A 14,378-nucleotide genomic window follows, 5' to 3' on the forward strand; every position below is an offset into this window, starting at 1 on the left:
TAGCATTATACTAGGAATGCCAAGTGGAAGAGACTCTTAAAGGCATTGCCAAAACGTTAGCCAGCAATCTTCAGTTATCAGCTGATGCTTTCCTAATTGCATTGTTATTGAGGTCAGCTTGCAGGATCAATTGCACTCTACAAATCTGTAAAGTACACATATCAAAGTAATTGGTTAAAAAAAAAATCTGTCATATTCTGAGTTGTGAAAGGAAAATTATAAAACCCACTGTTTCAGATTTTCATTCATCCAAAAATGAGTTTAAATTCAGAGTTTCTCTGTGAAAGTATAAAAGAAATATATTAATCATAATGTTGAAAGGAAAATGAACATATATTTTTTTCAGTTCAATATATATTTCAGTGAGACCCATTTCAGCCCTATGACTTGCAGATTCCTAAATGCTTTACTATATCTTACGTTGTATTTACTTCCATTGAATAACATCTCAGACAAAATAAAATTTCAGTTCATGATACAATAGGGATCAAATGGAACAGTAAGAGTCATTTACTAGTACGGAATATATTGGCTTGGCTGTCTTCAAACATTCAGAACTGATTGGTATAAATCACATGGTGCCCTCTAGTGGCAATTACATTTAAACGTATTACCCAATCCAGCATTTGGGAGGTGACAAGGATGCAAAGTTTATCATTTCAATTACCTTCTCAGTCTTAGGACTGAATGCCCAAATCCAGAATTGCATTCTGCATCCATGACATATTTAATAAGTGTTTGGTTTTTCATTTGATATTTCATGTATTCACTTTAAATTTATGCCTCCCATATCCCAAAGGCTTATTAATGAATAGACAATAAAAAATTGTTATTCTCCCTTTAGGTATACATTCCAAGCAGAGTGGCAATCGTGCTTCAGAACATGGATATCCAGATCTAAAGGCTTGCAGCTGGCTCCATTATTTCAGAGGTCAAGAAATATTTGATGATAATGACATCCATAACTTATTGGGGTTTTTTTTCCTATATAAAGGTGTGTTCATATTAAGAAATTCAAATGAGCATTTATTTATTTATAACTGCAAATCATTCATATTATAAAATGTTTATCCAAAGAGATTATAATCATGGAAGAAAGAATGAATTATGAACCATTTGTATTACAGAATTGGATTTCAGAAACAGTTTGTTCTCACAGTAAAGGCTGGAGCGCATTACAAGGAATGATGTGCTTTCACAGTTCAAAAACTGAATGCTATATTTTCAGTTTGTTCTAATCTCATTTGGGTGCATTTTTCTGATTAGATCCCATTTTGTATTAGAAATAAGTAGCCGTGTGATGCACTGACACTTGATTCAAGTTATATTGTGTTTTTGTGTGATACATTACTACGTGAAAAATTGTTGTTTTGTTTATTTGGAAAAAGAGAGAGAGAAAGAGGAGAAAATAAAGCAACCTCACTGAGAGTAAGATATGGAGCTCATAGATTTAGGTATGTCAAACAATATAACCATAGTAAGTCTTTTAAAATGTGCCTATTTTTTTCTTTTTTATACTGCTACAAAATTAAGATATTAATTTATGTATTCTACCTAGAGCATTAGGAATCACACATTCTTGGTAAACATTTAAAAACAAATTAAACCATGTCCACTTTCCTGTATTGTATTGCTTCACAATATAGACTTTTTAAAAAGTCCTAACAGTTTCAAATATATTTTGAATTAAGTAAATTCATGTTCCTTTTTGTTAAAGTATGTCACTGATATTGACTCATCTGCATCATCCAATTCAATCAACTTAACTACGCTGCTGACTAGTTATGGCTTCACATCTTTTGAAACCAAGCTATTTGTTAGTTATCAGTGAACAATGCGAGAGAATTCTTTTTATCAAGCTCAAAATGGGGTATTCAATAATCAATTTTCAAAAAATTAATATTGGTAGCAGATATATGTGGATTGAATTCTGAAGTTACAGAACTTAAAAATACCTTGTACAAAAAGTTATTTCAGTTTTGCTTTACAGTCAGTGTTGATATGTAATTACAAAAAAGAAAGATTCAGTACTGAATGGTTATGAGTTATTATTTTGCTGTTTTTGTCAAGACCATAATACCAGTGCCTTGCTAAGTTCCCCTTATTTTAGATCAAGTTTCTTAGTGCTATGTCTAGTTGGCATGTTCTGTTTCAAAACTATTTGGAAACATTTTAATGCATCTCCAAGCCATTCATGTTAGAAATCGGTGAACAAGAAAAATTGCAGAATTTATTCCCACCAACCCTAAAAGCTAGGTAATATTTACACAAGAAGAAACTTCATTTATCCTGCCAGCATATTTCCACAAACACCACCAGGCAAGAATATCTGAGAAGTTTGAGATAAACACCTCATAACCTAATGAATAAAATTTCTTTCGAACACTAAATATTTCAGTGGAATACAAGCAGTATATACTGTATAAATCCTGTAGCTTCTGATGTATTTAATTCTCTGAGAAATCATAAATCCTAAAGTTTAGGTTAATTACCTGTTCAACCATTTCCAGTTCCCTGAGGAAGATTCAGATAAGTTATAACTGTCTTCACATTATTTTATTCAAACTGGAGTGAAATAAGTCCCATAAATATATGGTGCACTTTCATTAAATGTATATATTAACATAACATAATGAACATGGTATTGTCTCTAGGTTTGTATATGTGGTGTAAGAATATTGTCCATATCAAACGTTTATGTAAGAAAACAGTACATGTGATGAGATATTGTAAAGTGACATGCAAATAAAGAAATGTAAAATTGGTGTTTGTGCATTTTGGTATCGTAAAGTAACTTATTTATGCACATTAGAAGCTTTAAGGGAAAAAAGAATATTCATTCAAACATAAGATATTTAGGATTGTAGATTTGTTATAATCTTTTTTCTGCTGAAATGCACAGCAATGAAAAGATAAAGAATCTTTCCACCCAATTTACATACAAGGTTGCCTGATCTGAATTCCATAATTCTATCTTCTCTTAATGTCAAGATTTTGCTGAAATTAAAGATATATTTATATATCCCCTTAGCATGCATATATATTTACTGGCCAATATACAGATGCTTGCAAAGCAACATCTGGAAATCCTAAAAAAATGAGTGTTTGCAAGTAGAGCTACAGTATTATTCTTGATGACCTGAATAGATATTTCATGTTTAAAATGCATTTCTATTTACCTGTTGTATATTTTGGCTGCAAATACAAGCATGGGAAGTTTTGTTAAACAAAACTAGCAGAATTATATAAGCATGTTAAACAACACTTTTCAAAAAGGGAAACAAGTAATAGAACGTTCATCAATGTTGATGGTCAAGTTTTCATTAACTTCTTGTGGCAGCAACCCACACAGGATTAGAATATTCTGTTAATTCTGTCTATCCAAGTGTATGTGACTGCAAGTGAGAGCTAGCACAACATAACTGTTCAAATGAATAATCTTGTGTAAGCAGTTTAATCATGGATGGACATTTAACATACATTCCTTCTTCAACTTCTTTTTGCAGTTTTTCCCACAGATGTTAGTTGTAATTGAATTGTACTTGTCATAAAACCTGCAGCTTGTAAGCTGTTTTGTGGGGATATGTTCCAACTTGATACAAGCTTTGAACATGATGCAAAATGGGGCAATTTGGAATACAGTAGTTTCTAATAAAATGAGGATGGAAGTATCTGACTCACCCTGTTTCCAGTCCTCCATGGATTTCTACCTCATTCAGTTGGAATGAGCTTTCCGAAGAATAGGAAAAAATACAGTTCTACACTTTGCTTCTTAACATAACACTTCAACAGAAGGGGGATTATTGGATTCAGATACTAACAGGTCTGTCCTCAAATCAGTGACTCTTGAAATTAGTCTCCCCAATTGGAGTCCTTTAGGAAGAAAACTATATTGTGGGAGGCAAAGAAAGAAACGATTGATTTGTAAACACTGCTGCTACAATCACATACCATTCTCATCCTAGATCCTGGATGCTATTTGTGCATGTGGCTGTTTTATCCCTTATTCACCGCTAGTTTTTTTTTTTTTTAATCTTCCAGTGTTCACTATGTGCTCATTTTTTTTCATCCGGTTTTCAATTCCTGTTTTTTTTTCTACATACCTTTCCTTCCTCCTTTTTTCACTATTTTAAACTGTGAAAATGGTTTCGTAATTATTCTGTGTAAATAATTGATAATAATATATTGTATATGCCTTTTTCTTGCCGTTTGTTCTTGCAAACAATATTCCTCATCCTCCCCACATTATTTTGGCCCAACAGATATATTTGTATATGTTAGTCTATGAGCCAGTTTTGAAGTTTCACATCCTGCCCCATCTTCAAATTGTATTGGCAAACAGCTGCAAGTCAGAAGACAATGTACTGTACTGTAACTAAAACCCCCCTACAATGATTTCTATGAAAAATTGATGTGCTTAATTCCTTCATAATAATTTTGCCTTGCGGAAAGTTTCATTCCATTAAAGTTAAAAACATTAAAGATGCCATAATGACTTTGATTGTAATGAACCTGAAAAATTCTGCATCTGTTTGGAAGACTCAGGATGATCTAACTTTCCTGAACATCTTGATTCAGCCTTGTAATTTCCAAATAGTTATACAGTACAAGCTGTTAGGTATTTATGTTTTTTCATGCTAGAAAATGGAAGGACAGAGCTTTGTTTTATTCTTCTTCACAGATAAGTTTTCAGAATTATGAACTCTCCCCCCCCCCCAATCAATCTACTATCATACGGAAAAAGACAAAGCAGCTTCAGATCTGTCTGCAAAGGAGGTCAGACAATCCTTGTATTGCCATACTAGTTTGAAAATGGAGACAGAGTGGAGGAGTCAGCAAAAATACTATTATATATTTTTGTAGTAATAAAATCATGGCATAAAAAAAAAACCCTTGAAGATATAACATATTCCAGAACATTTAGCAGGTATATATGCAAGCTTTTGGAAGCAATAAAAAAAAAAATAAAGACTATACAGACAGAATGGTTATGGGGGAAACAGAATCAGGTTTCAGTGAAAAGTTGATATGTATGTCAATATAATATTACTTCGTTGAAACGTGGGTGTCCTTGCAGCCATTTTTAAAAAGCCAGTTTATGTAGTGTTTTGTATTAGACTCAGTCCAGGAAAATCCAAAGTCATAACCCTGTTTAATAAACTAAACCTAACCTTTATGACATGATTGTTATAAGAGTTTAATATTTTTATATTGTTTTCAAGTGCTTGAAAACTTTCAGATACATCATCAAGTTATGCATAATTTAATCTTCTAAATCAAGTCAGTGTTATTGGGTCATATTATCCTGCAGCCTGTTTGGGATCTCAACTGCCTTCTATATGAAGAGTAAATCTTGCCTGTTGATCCGATATGCCATTCTTACCACACACTGTTGGCTGGTTGGTTTGGTTTGGTTGTTTTTGTTTTTAATCTTGAACGTCTGCAAGGCAGGGAATGTAGTAAGGAATCAACATTCAATACTAAAATTTTATTTCTAATAGAAAACAGGAGTGGGAGACAAGCAAAAAGCCCACCACACACACACACACACACACACATTTCTAGTGGTGGAAAGAAACAAAACAGCTCCTTGCAACCAGCAGTTTTTAGATTTTCACCAGAGTTGCTTCCAGTATGTGGTTTTCTCTCTATGTAATAGCATTCAAAATCCCTCATTTGGCAGGTTGAGAGAATGTGAGGTTGAAAGAAAATGGCTTGTCACTAAGCAGAGGCAACTTGGTAACCTGCAGAATTTGCCACCATAAAATGGAATGATGGCCATCAAAGCAGACAATTTATGCCCATCTATGTGGGTAAGGAGGTTAATTAAATTCACAGAGGATAAACTTATGAATGGCTACTGGTATGATTGCTACAGTATATGTTGCTGCAGTTACATTAGTTGGAGAAACAAGAGGATGTCCTGTCAACTAGTGAGTCCCTGTGGAAACTCACTGCTGAACTAAATAAATGTCCAGTATAATGTAATTCATGTGCCAAGCACTGTGCAATTCACGGTAGCTACTATACTTGGAAAAAAAAAAGTGACACACAACTGCAATATACATAGTGTCAAAGCCACTGTCCTGGATGAAACCCAGAGCATCCAGGAGTACATCACTAAAATGGCACCCAAAGATGAGCTGCTGAGAAAATGCATGTGGCAGCGGCAGACATGGGAGGAAGTTCAAGTGGAGGAAATATCATGCAAGACAAGCCCTTGCATGGGATGTACCATCAACAGATAGCTGAGGTGGCTGACATTGGGAAATCCTATCAGTGGCTGGAAAGGGCTGGACTAAAAGACAGCACTGAGGCACTGATCATTGCAGCACAAGAACAGACACTAAGCACCAGATCCACAGAAGCAGGGGTCTACCACATTAGACAGAACCCAAGGTGCAGATTGTGCAAAGAGGCCTCAGAGACAGTCCAACACATAGTGGCAATGCAGGCAGGAACAGCATACACTGAACGGCACAACCAAGTAGCTGGCATTGTGTACAGGAACATCTACACAGCATATGGGCTAGACCCCCCCCAAGTCCATATGGGAGGTTCCACAGAATTCATTGAGAATAACAGGGCTAAGATCCTATGGGACTTCCAGATCCAGATGGACAGGCAGGTACTGGCCAATCAACCAGACATCATGGTAGTAGACAAAGACCAGAAGACAGCGGTGGTGATAGATGTAGCAGTGCCAAGTGATAGCAACATTAGGAAGTAGGAGTATGAGAAGCTGGAGAAGTGCCAGGGCCTAAAGGAAAAACTAGAGAGGATGTGGAAAGTCAAGGTCAAATTGGTCCCAGTGGTGGTAGGAGCACTTGGGGCTATGGCTCCTAAGCTGGGGAAGTGGCTCCAACAGGTCCCAGGAACAACATCAGAGCTCTGTTTCCAGAAGAGTCCAGTGCTAGAAACAGCTAAGATGCTGCTCAGAACCCTCAAATTCCCAGGACTCTGGAAGAGGACCCGAGATTGAGGAAGACACATAACATCCATAGGGGTGAGAGGGGATTGATCTATCTATCTATCTATCTATCTATCTATCTATCTATCTATCTATCTATCTATCTATCTATCTATCTATCTATCTTTGCACATGTTATTCCAATCTGTCATGGAAGAAAAAAAAATGTAGCAATGGCATTGATATTTAAAACTTACTCAGGTATTCTTCAACCATAGAATATCGATGTATTGAAGGAGGTGGAGCTTTTCAGCTGCTTGCCCCACTGCTGATAACCTGCTGGATGTACTGATGGTGTTCTTTGCATGGGGATTTCAATTGAGTACAATCTTGAGTTGCTCAAGCTGTGTCCAATGTAGCTACAAGGCTAACAATTTATTTGACTGTGAATGCTTCCCAGAGAGCCCCACAATTTGAAGAATTCTTAAATAATGCTACAGTTCTGAACAGATGGTCTAACTAATATGTGCCAAAGTTTTATTTCATTGGCCTATAAGTATAATTACCATAGTCGGCTTCAGAATCTGTTTGTAAAAAATGTGATTCTTACAGCAGTTGGAGCTACAATTCAGAACACCTAGGCATGTGTATTGCAAATCTTTTCCCAAGCTATACAGTCACAACCTTCCCCTTCTTGAACACTCTCAAAATATATGGACTTCAATTTCCAAAAATTGTTAGCCAAGCTAACCATTTGCTATTCTGGAAATCCACACATCTGCAAGTAAAGAGTGGGTTAAAAAAAAAAAAGCAAATGGGAAAAGTGAGTTGAGATTAAAAGTGCAATGGAGTGAGTCAGAATTTATTGGCGGGGTTCAAACATGCTAATCAATATGCACAACTTTTCAAGTCAAAGCACATTATTTTGGGATAGAGACCACATTCCAAAAAGTTGTCAATGACACCAGGGCAAACACTAAATTTTATTGGATTTGCTTATTCTTAATAATTAAATGTGATTAGATTAAAATACAGATGCTGTGACTATTTCCCATTTTTCCTATCACATAACAAATTGCACTTTGTTAAACATTCTGGAGATTTATGGTTGTGGAGCTGCAGGTAGTGCAAGCTGCAGGTTGCACAAACTGTGTTAAGTCATATAGTGCTTTATTTGGTTTTGGCTTAGCATCTTGTGCAAACTCAATCATTGTAGGTTGTAAGCTATAATTTATGGTGTAACACAGTGTACAAATCCATCCAATTGTGATTTACTTAGTTAGCTGTGGTTACCCAAACTATGATTTAGTACAATGTGCCCTATCACTCTATCCTTTCTTTGGTTGGGCTTGATGACTTTTTTTCCCGAAGTACATTATCACCATCTGTGACAAAAGCAATAAGTTTTTTAAGATTATTTCTTTTGCTTTTTTTCTTTTCCTGGACTTCTATAAAGCAAAGCATTTGTCATGTTTTCTACGACTTACTGACATGATTTTCAGCCAAGCAGATTGCCAAGTTAATTACAGAGCTCATTTCTTTTGGATGTAAGCCTGGCTTTAGGGCAGCCTGCCTTACTTAACGCATATTTTTCCCAGCCACGCTTTTAAAAAAGAGGACTCCTTTGCAGCAGTCCTGACGTGCTGGGTTCCCCTTGCTTTAGTGAGTCTTATATGCATATTCATATTTTTTGGCCCCTGGGCTATTTTAGCCCTACGTTCAGCAGCATAAAATATGCACAACTGGGAATTGTTGAAACACAGTGAATAAAAGCAAATTATATTTTATGTTAAATACAGCAAATATGCATTTCATTTTTTTTGCTTACTATATTGAGTCCTGATTCAGATTCCATTCTGTGATGTGGAGAGACTGAATTCTTCTCTTCTGCACAGTGGCATTCCTACTCATACATGTTACATTTAAGAAAAGCTCCCCTTGATATCTTTGGGAAATAATATACTTTGGTGTAGTCTGGGATATCATGCATTTACTTTTAACTGTTTTAAAAATACAACTAACTCCAGAGATCACTTGCTTAATAGAACATATAATGTGATCCTAAAAGCATTTGATTAAGTCAACACTTTCAATCCACCTTCCACCAGCTCAGCATGCAGAATTTTTCCAAAGCACCTTCTCCAATGTAAACTCGGTTCAGTCCCCTTCTACAGGATGAGTATAATAGTTTCCAGCCTAATGGAATTGTTTAAACTAGTGTTTTATGTGCCATTTACAAGTCAAGAGATAATATATGAGAAATATTTTGTGCATTACAAGTGTTTGATAAATGTCAAGCATTATTGTGTGTTTTCATATATCTGATATTGCTGTCCTTCAAACCCTGAATTCCATTATACATGTTGGTCATAAATACTCACCAAATTATTTGTTCTTGCTGTCCTGAAAAGTATAATTTGCTTATATGGAATGACTTCAACCTTGAATCTAGCAAACCTATTATATTAACCATTCTTTTTTTTTGTTTTTTTACCAAAACAAACATCCCTTTTTTTCATGACAAGATATGGAAATGTCAAGCATGTGTAAACTGCTCAGCATATTCATGCTTCTAATAACTGTATAGAAACATATGAAAATTATTTGCCAAAATATAATACAGGAATTGGACCTAGCAGTTCCAGTTCTAACAAATAGTTTCCAGAATGCCAAAAAATATAATAAAAAGATATTAAATAGTTTCCAATCCAGTCAGGCAGGATGGGCAAGCTTTGGGTCCCACCAGGTTCCCTTGGCCTAGAAGACCTACATTTTCTGCTATAGCACACACTTTGTGGAACATTCTATCTAGAATAGATCTCAGGATAGCCCCAACCATGCTGGCCTTTTGTAAGACCCTAAAGACTTGATGTGTCTGTCCAGATGCCTGGGGCCCCAAGTATGTGCAGGGACCCACTTCATGGTTGTACTAGTTATTTGGGTTTGATGTTTCTCAGCTGCCTTGTATTTTATTTTATTTTTTTGTAATGCTTGTAATTGTTTTTATTTTATTTTAATTTGGTTCTCTGCCCACAGTCACTTGTTAAGATGGGCTACCATGTAAATTGAATAAATAGATAAGTAGATAAATAAATAAATAAAAATAGGAATCCAGTGGCTATGTGTTCCATACACTGCAGAATAACATATTTATTTATTTTGCACATTTATATGGCTGCCCATCTCACAAGAAGTGACTTTGGGTGTCATACAGCAAAAAATATAAAAGGAATAAATATGTCAAAAGCAGTCTTTTTTTTTTAAGGAAAAGCTTTTAAAAAGCATAAAACACACAAGATATTAGATCAGAAAGGGAGCCACTTCAAGATTTCACTGGTCCCCTGAAATCCCCAGGCCAGATAACATAGCCAGGTCTTGAGGGACTTCCAGAAAATAAGTAGAGATGGAAATGATCTCACTTCGGGGGCAGGGGTGGGGGACTGTTCCATAAGGTTGGCTCCATGGTAGGTCACATGCCCCATTAGCAGTAGTCAGATCTGAAACAGGAACCCATTCCATTTATAGTCTAATAGCAATTAAAGTTTTTTATTACTGGTGGAGGATTCTCCTAATGGAACCCATTAGGCTACCTAAAATGTGCCTTGAGTTCACCACCAGGAGACCATGAGTTCTCGCCCCACCTTATGCGCAAAGCCAGCTGGGTAACTTTGGGCCAGCCACTTACTCTCAACCCTAGGAAGCAGGCAATGGCAAGCCACTTCTGAAATCTTGTCAAAGATATCTCACAGTTTGGTTTATCAACACAACAACTACTCTTAGCTAAACATCATGCCAAGGCAACATTTAAAGACTCTTGACAAATATGAAAAAAAAATGTTTAAATGGTTTGGTCATAGAGTCAAAATCAATAAGAACTGGATCATGAAACAAGAATATAAAGGAAGAGTGAATAATTTGAGAAGAAAGGGAAGATAATTAAGTTGTAATTGGAAGGAGGTAATGAGAACCTCAAAAAGAAAAAGGTAAGAAGCTTCAGGGAAGAGGTATGGGACAGATTTGTTAAAAAATTACCTTTTTTGAGTCAATGTTGACTGCTGTGACTGCCTGGACAAGTCCCTGCAGTTTTCTTGGCAAGATTTCAGAAGTGGCTTGCCATTGCCTGCTTCCTAGGGTTGAGAGTAAGTGGCTGGCCCAAAGTTACCCAGCTGGCTTTGCGCATAAAGTGGGGCGAGAACTCATGGTCTCCTGGTTTCTAGCCTGCTGCCTTAACCATTACACCACATTGGCTCTTCACTATTACTTATACCAATGTTGGGCTTTGCATAACATTGTGTACCTCAAAATGGAGGATGTACATATGAATCTGTCTTGTCTGTTTATTTGCAACATAGCTTTATTTGCAACACCTGAGCTGTATTTGCATGATAAACTTCAACAAGTGTGATTAGCATGTTGCATCAGCACAGGCCTTAGATGTTTTAACTCAAAGTACTGTTGTTTAACTCAGAGTACAAAATGCAGGATAAAGAAAAAATAGGATCATAAGAGGAGATAAACTAAGTTTCCCTTTTTCTCTTTATCTTTCTTTTCACCCCTGCATGGCAGCAGAATGGGAGAAAGAGTAATTCTTCCTGAGTCTGTCCATGGTATGGCTGGTTGCAGTGACATAACTAGGGCTTTTGTTTTTTGTTTTAAATCCCATAGTTTAAAAATCCAGTAGAAAATTACACTGTCCAGCCACATTTGCTGGGATGTCATCCCAGAAAACCACTTTATGTTGATTCTCTGATCATGTGCCATTGGCACACATAGGTATTTGCCTTGAAAAGCTATCATTCAACCCCAAAGATCAATTGGTTGTCAAGTATAAACCATCAACAGAATGGTTGTGTCTTAATATGTTTTACAATCCCTGTTGAAATACAACTTTATTTTCTTTCTAGCCATTGGATGTGCTGGCAGGGGAGCTATTGAGAATTGGAGTCCAAAATATCTGAACACTGAATTGGGAAAGTGTCCCTCAGGAATCAGGAGAGACATTGAATTGTTCAAGTACAATGTGGATTTTAAGACTCAGATTTAAAAGGTGTAATCTTCTAGAGGCTTTCTTTTAAATATGCAGTGCAGCCTACAGAGTTTTATCTTTTTGGTGTGCCATTAATTTTAATTAGGTTGGTACAGTTAACTCTTTTGTAATTCTTTGGTAATCTTTACAAATATATATACTCTACTGAGTGCAATTTTATCATTAAAATAATTTTCTCATAACACTTCTAAAACTGCTTGTACACATTAATTTTCCACTAAATCCTCCAGGACTTCTTAAAAGTCTGCCATGAACCAGTGATAGCAGGAACATATAGTGACCCTTTAAACTAATCAAAGTGTAAGACCAGGCTTCTGTTGTTGTTGTTTTTTTAAATAATCTAATCCCAGAAGAATAATTAGTTAATATAAATTAAGAACTTTTCAAACAATAACACAGAGGGCCCAATTGGGAAAGTCTGTAGAGTTGTGATAATGAAGTATCAAATAAGGTATGTCACATTCCCTGTACTTTTAAAGCAGATATGGAAGCTATGACCTGCCAGTAACACTGAGCATTTGCTGTAAACTGGATTATCATCCCCTCATACACGTAAAAAGTGCACAGAAGGAAGCAACTTTCAAGGTTCATTTTTCACATGGCAAAGTGTTTAAGAATAGTTTCAGAAATTATGCTTATGAAAACATGAAACATTCCTTTTCGTAATAACTCTTGGCTCATTTTTGGGTATCTTTGTGTGTAACGTATATTGCTGCATCTGACTTCTATTTATGACCTTTCAGATACAGAAAGTCAAGTTATTAGTTATTTGTTTGATATTACCTTAGTATTGTCTTCTGTGACTATCTGCTCAGGATTAGTCACTGAGGTTTGAAGGTTACTTGCTATGTGACCTTTTAATAAAATTAAAAGAATGATCTCTGTATATGCTGTACTACTAAGCTATGGGAGCTTTTTCAGTGATAAAGATTACTTAGATAACATGAACTGTTAAACTGTATAATGCACCCAGCTATGCATCTGAGAATTGTCTATTAGCTATACAACATACGTGCATAGGACTCAAATATGGGGCTCATATTAGATTGGAATGCCATGTCTTCATACAGTATTTGTATGGACCATTCCTTTTAAGTTAGCTGAAAATATCAAGGGGGAAAAAAAAGTAGATAACTATAACTCATGATCAATGTCGACATCATCCATACAGGTCCTATTTGAAAACATTAATTCCAATTTTAATTGTATTAGCTAAGGCTGTGCAGAATCTACTGGAATTAAGTAGGTTTAGATACTGTATCTAGCCAATCATAATGTGGAATAAATCTCAATCTGCTCAATTTCAAAGAATAATTTCTCATATTATTTTAGTTTGTAACTGTTTGGGACCGACACTTCAGTTTGTTGCAGACTATCCACAGCAGTTCATCGAGTAATCTGCAGTGAGTGGCCCCTTGAACTGAGCTGCAATTAGAAAGCTGCTGGTTTGAAACTTCACTACACTTACTAAAAACAAGCCCAGGAAGAAATAGGAAGCCCAGAAGGAAAAAAAAAAAAAATACATTTTTAAAGTTTCCATCAATCAGCAACATTCTACTTACAAAAGCTATTATGATGATGCTATAACAGCATTCAGGGAAAAGGTGGGTCCAGAAGTCTTTACAAAAAAAACTACAACAGTTTTTTAAAAAGTGTTTTGCCTGCATGTATGAGCATTTTGATGCTTTAAGTGTATAAATTCCTAACATTATGTATATGTATACACACAGTGTAACTATACAGAGAAATATATATGTTCAGGAAGATCCATCCACAGGAAGGAAAGTGATTGGCAATTGCTTTTGTGAAACAAAGTTTGGAGGGCATGTTAGCTGAGGCCAAGCCATCATAAACACAGCAGGAGCTTAAATAAGTGTGGATATGCCATGAGTCTCTATTTGGGCAAATATGTTTAACTACCTCAAATACAAACACAATGTAATACACAAAGTTTTACCATTCTTTCCATGGAGTCATTCAGAAGCATTAAGAATGGAGGTGATAGGGCTGCATGTGAACATGTATATAGAAAACTAGCACACTAGATCATCACTAGGGTTAAATAGTTCACTGTATGTATCCAAGCAGAATAGCGAGATAGATTCTCCACTGCTGGCTTAATCTCCTCATATGTTATCTGTTCTGTTCCAGAGGTTTGCAGGCTTAAGGACTAATGTAACTTAGCTCAAACAACAATGGTTGAATTTGAAGGTTTAGGAAATATTGGTAAGGAGTACCAACAGAAACACGGAAAGAATCCATTGAAAGAATCCATGCTCATTCAATCCATTCCTTTAATGAGTTCACTATGTGATTTTTTTTCCCCCATGAAATTTTGCTTTGGATGCATGCAGCTAAGAACCAAGCGTTACGTGAGATTCATTAGTTTTATGTTTAAAAGATTACTTCTCATTCCCCAAA

General features: G+C 35.8%; 1 protein-coding gene across 4 annotated transcripts in view; it reads left to right on the top strand.

Moving 5' to 3' along the window:
* The window catches only part of GBE1 (1,4-alpha-glucan branching enzyme 1), a 141,859-nt gene extending 140,667 nt beyond the window's left edge, over nucleotides 1-1,192 (top strand). For all 4 annotated transcript variants that reach the window (XM_088144573.1, XM_088144574.1, XM_088144576.1 and 1 more), the window contains one exon: nucleotides 845-1,192. In XM_088144573.1, coding sequence (XP_088000699.1) covers nucleotides 845-901 — 57 coding nt within the window. In that variant the 3' untranslated portion in view covers nucleotides 902-1,192. The remainder of the gene's footprint in view (nucleotides 1-844) is intronic.
* The last annotated feature ends 13,186 nt before the right edge of the window (nucleotides 1,193-14,378 follow it).

The sequence above is a fragment of the Python bivittatus genome, unplaced genomic scaffold (genome assembly GCF_059951505.1).
Source record: "Python bivittatus isolate LINGU-HERP-01145 unplaced genomic scaffold, Pbiv_v1 ctg000350_np1212, whole genome shotgun sequence".
NCBI classification, from domain to species: Eukaryota; Metazoa; Chordata; class Lepidosauria; order Squamata; family Pythonidae; genus Python; species Python bivittatus.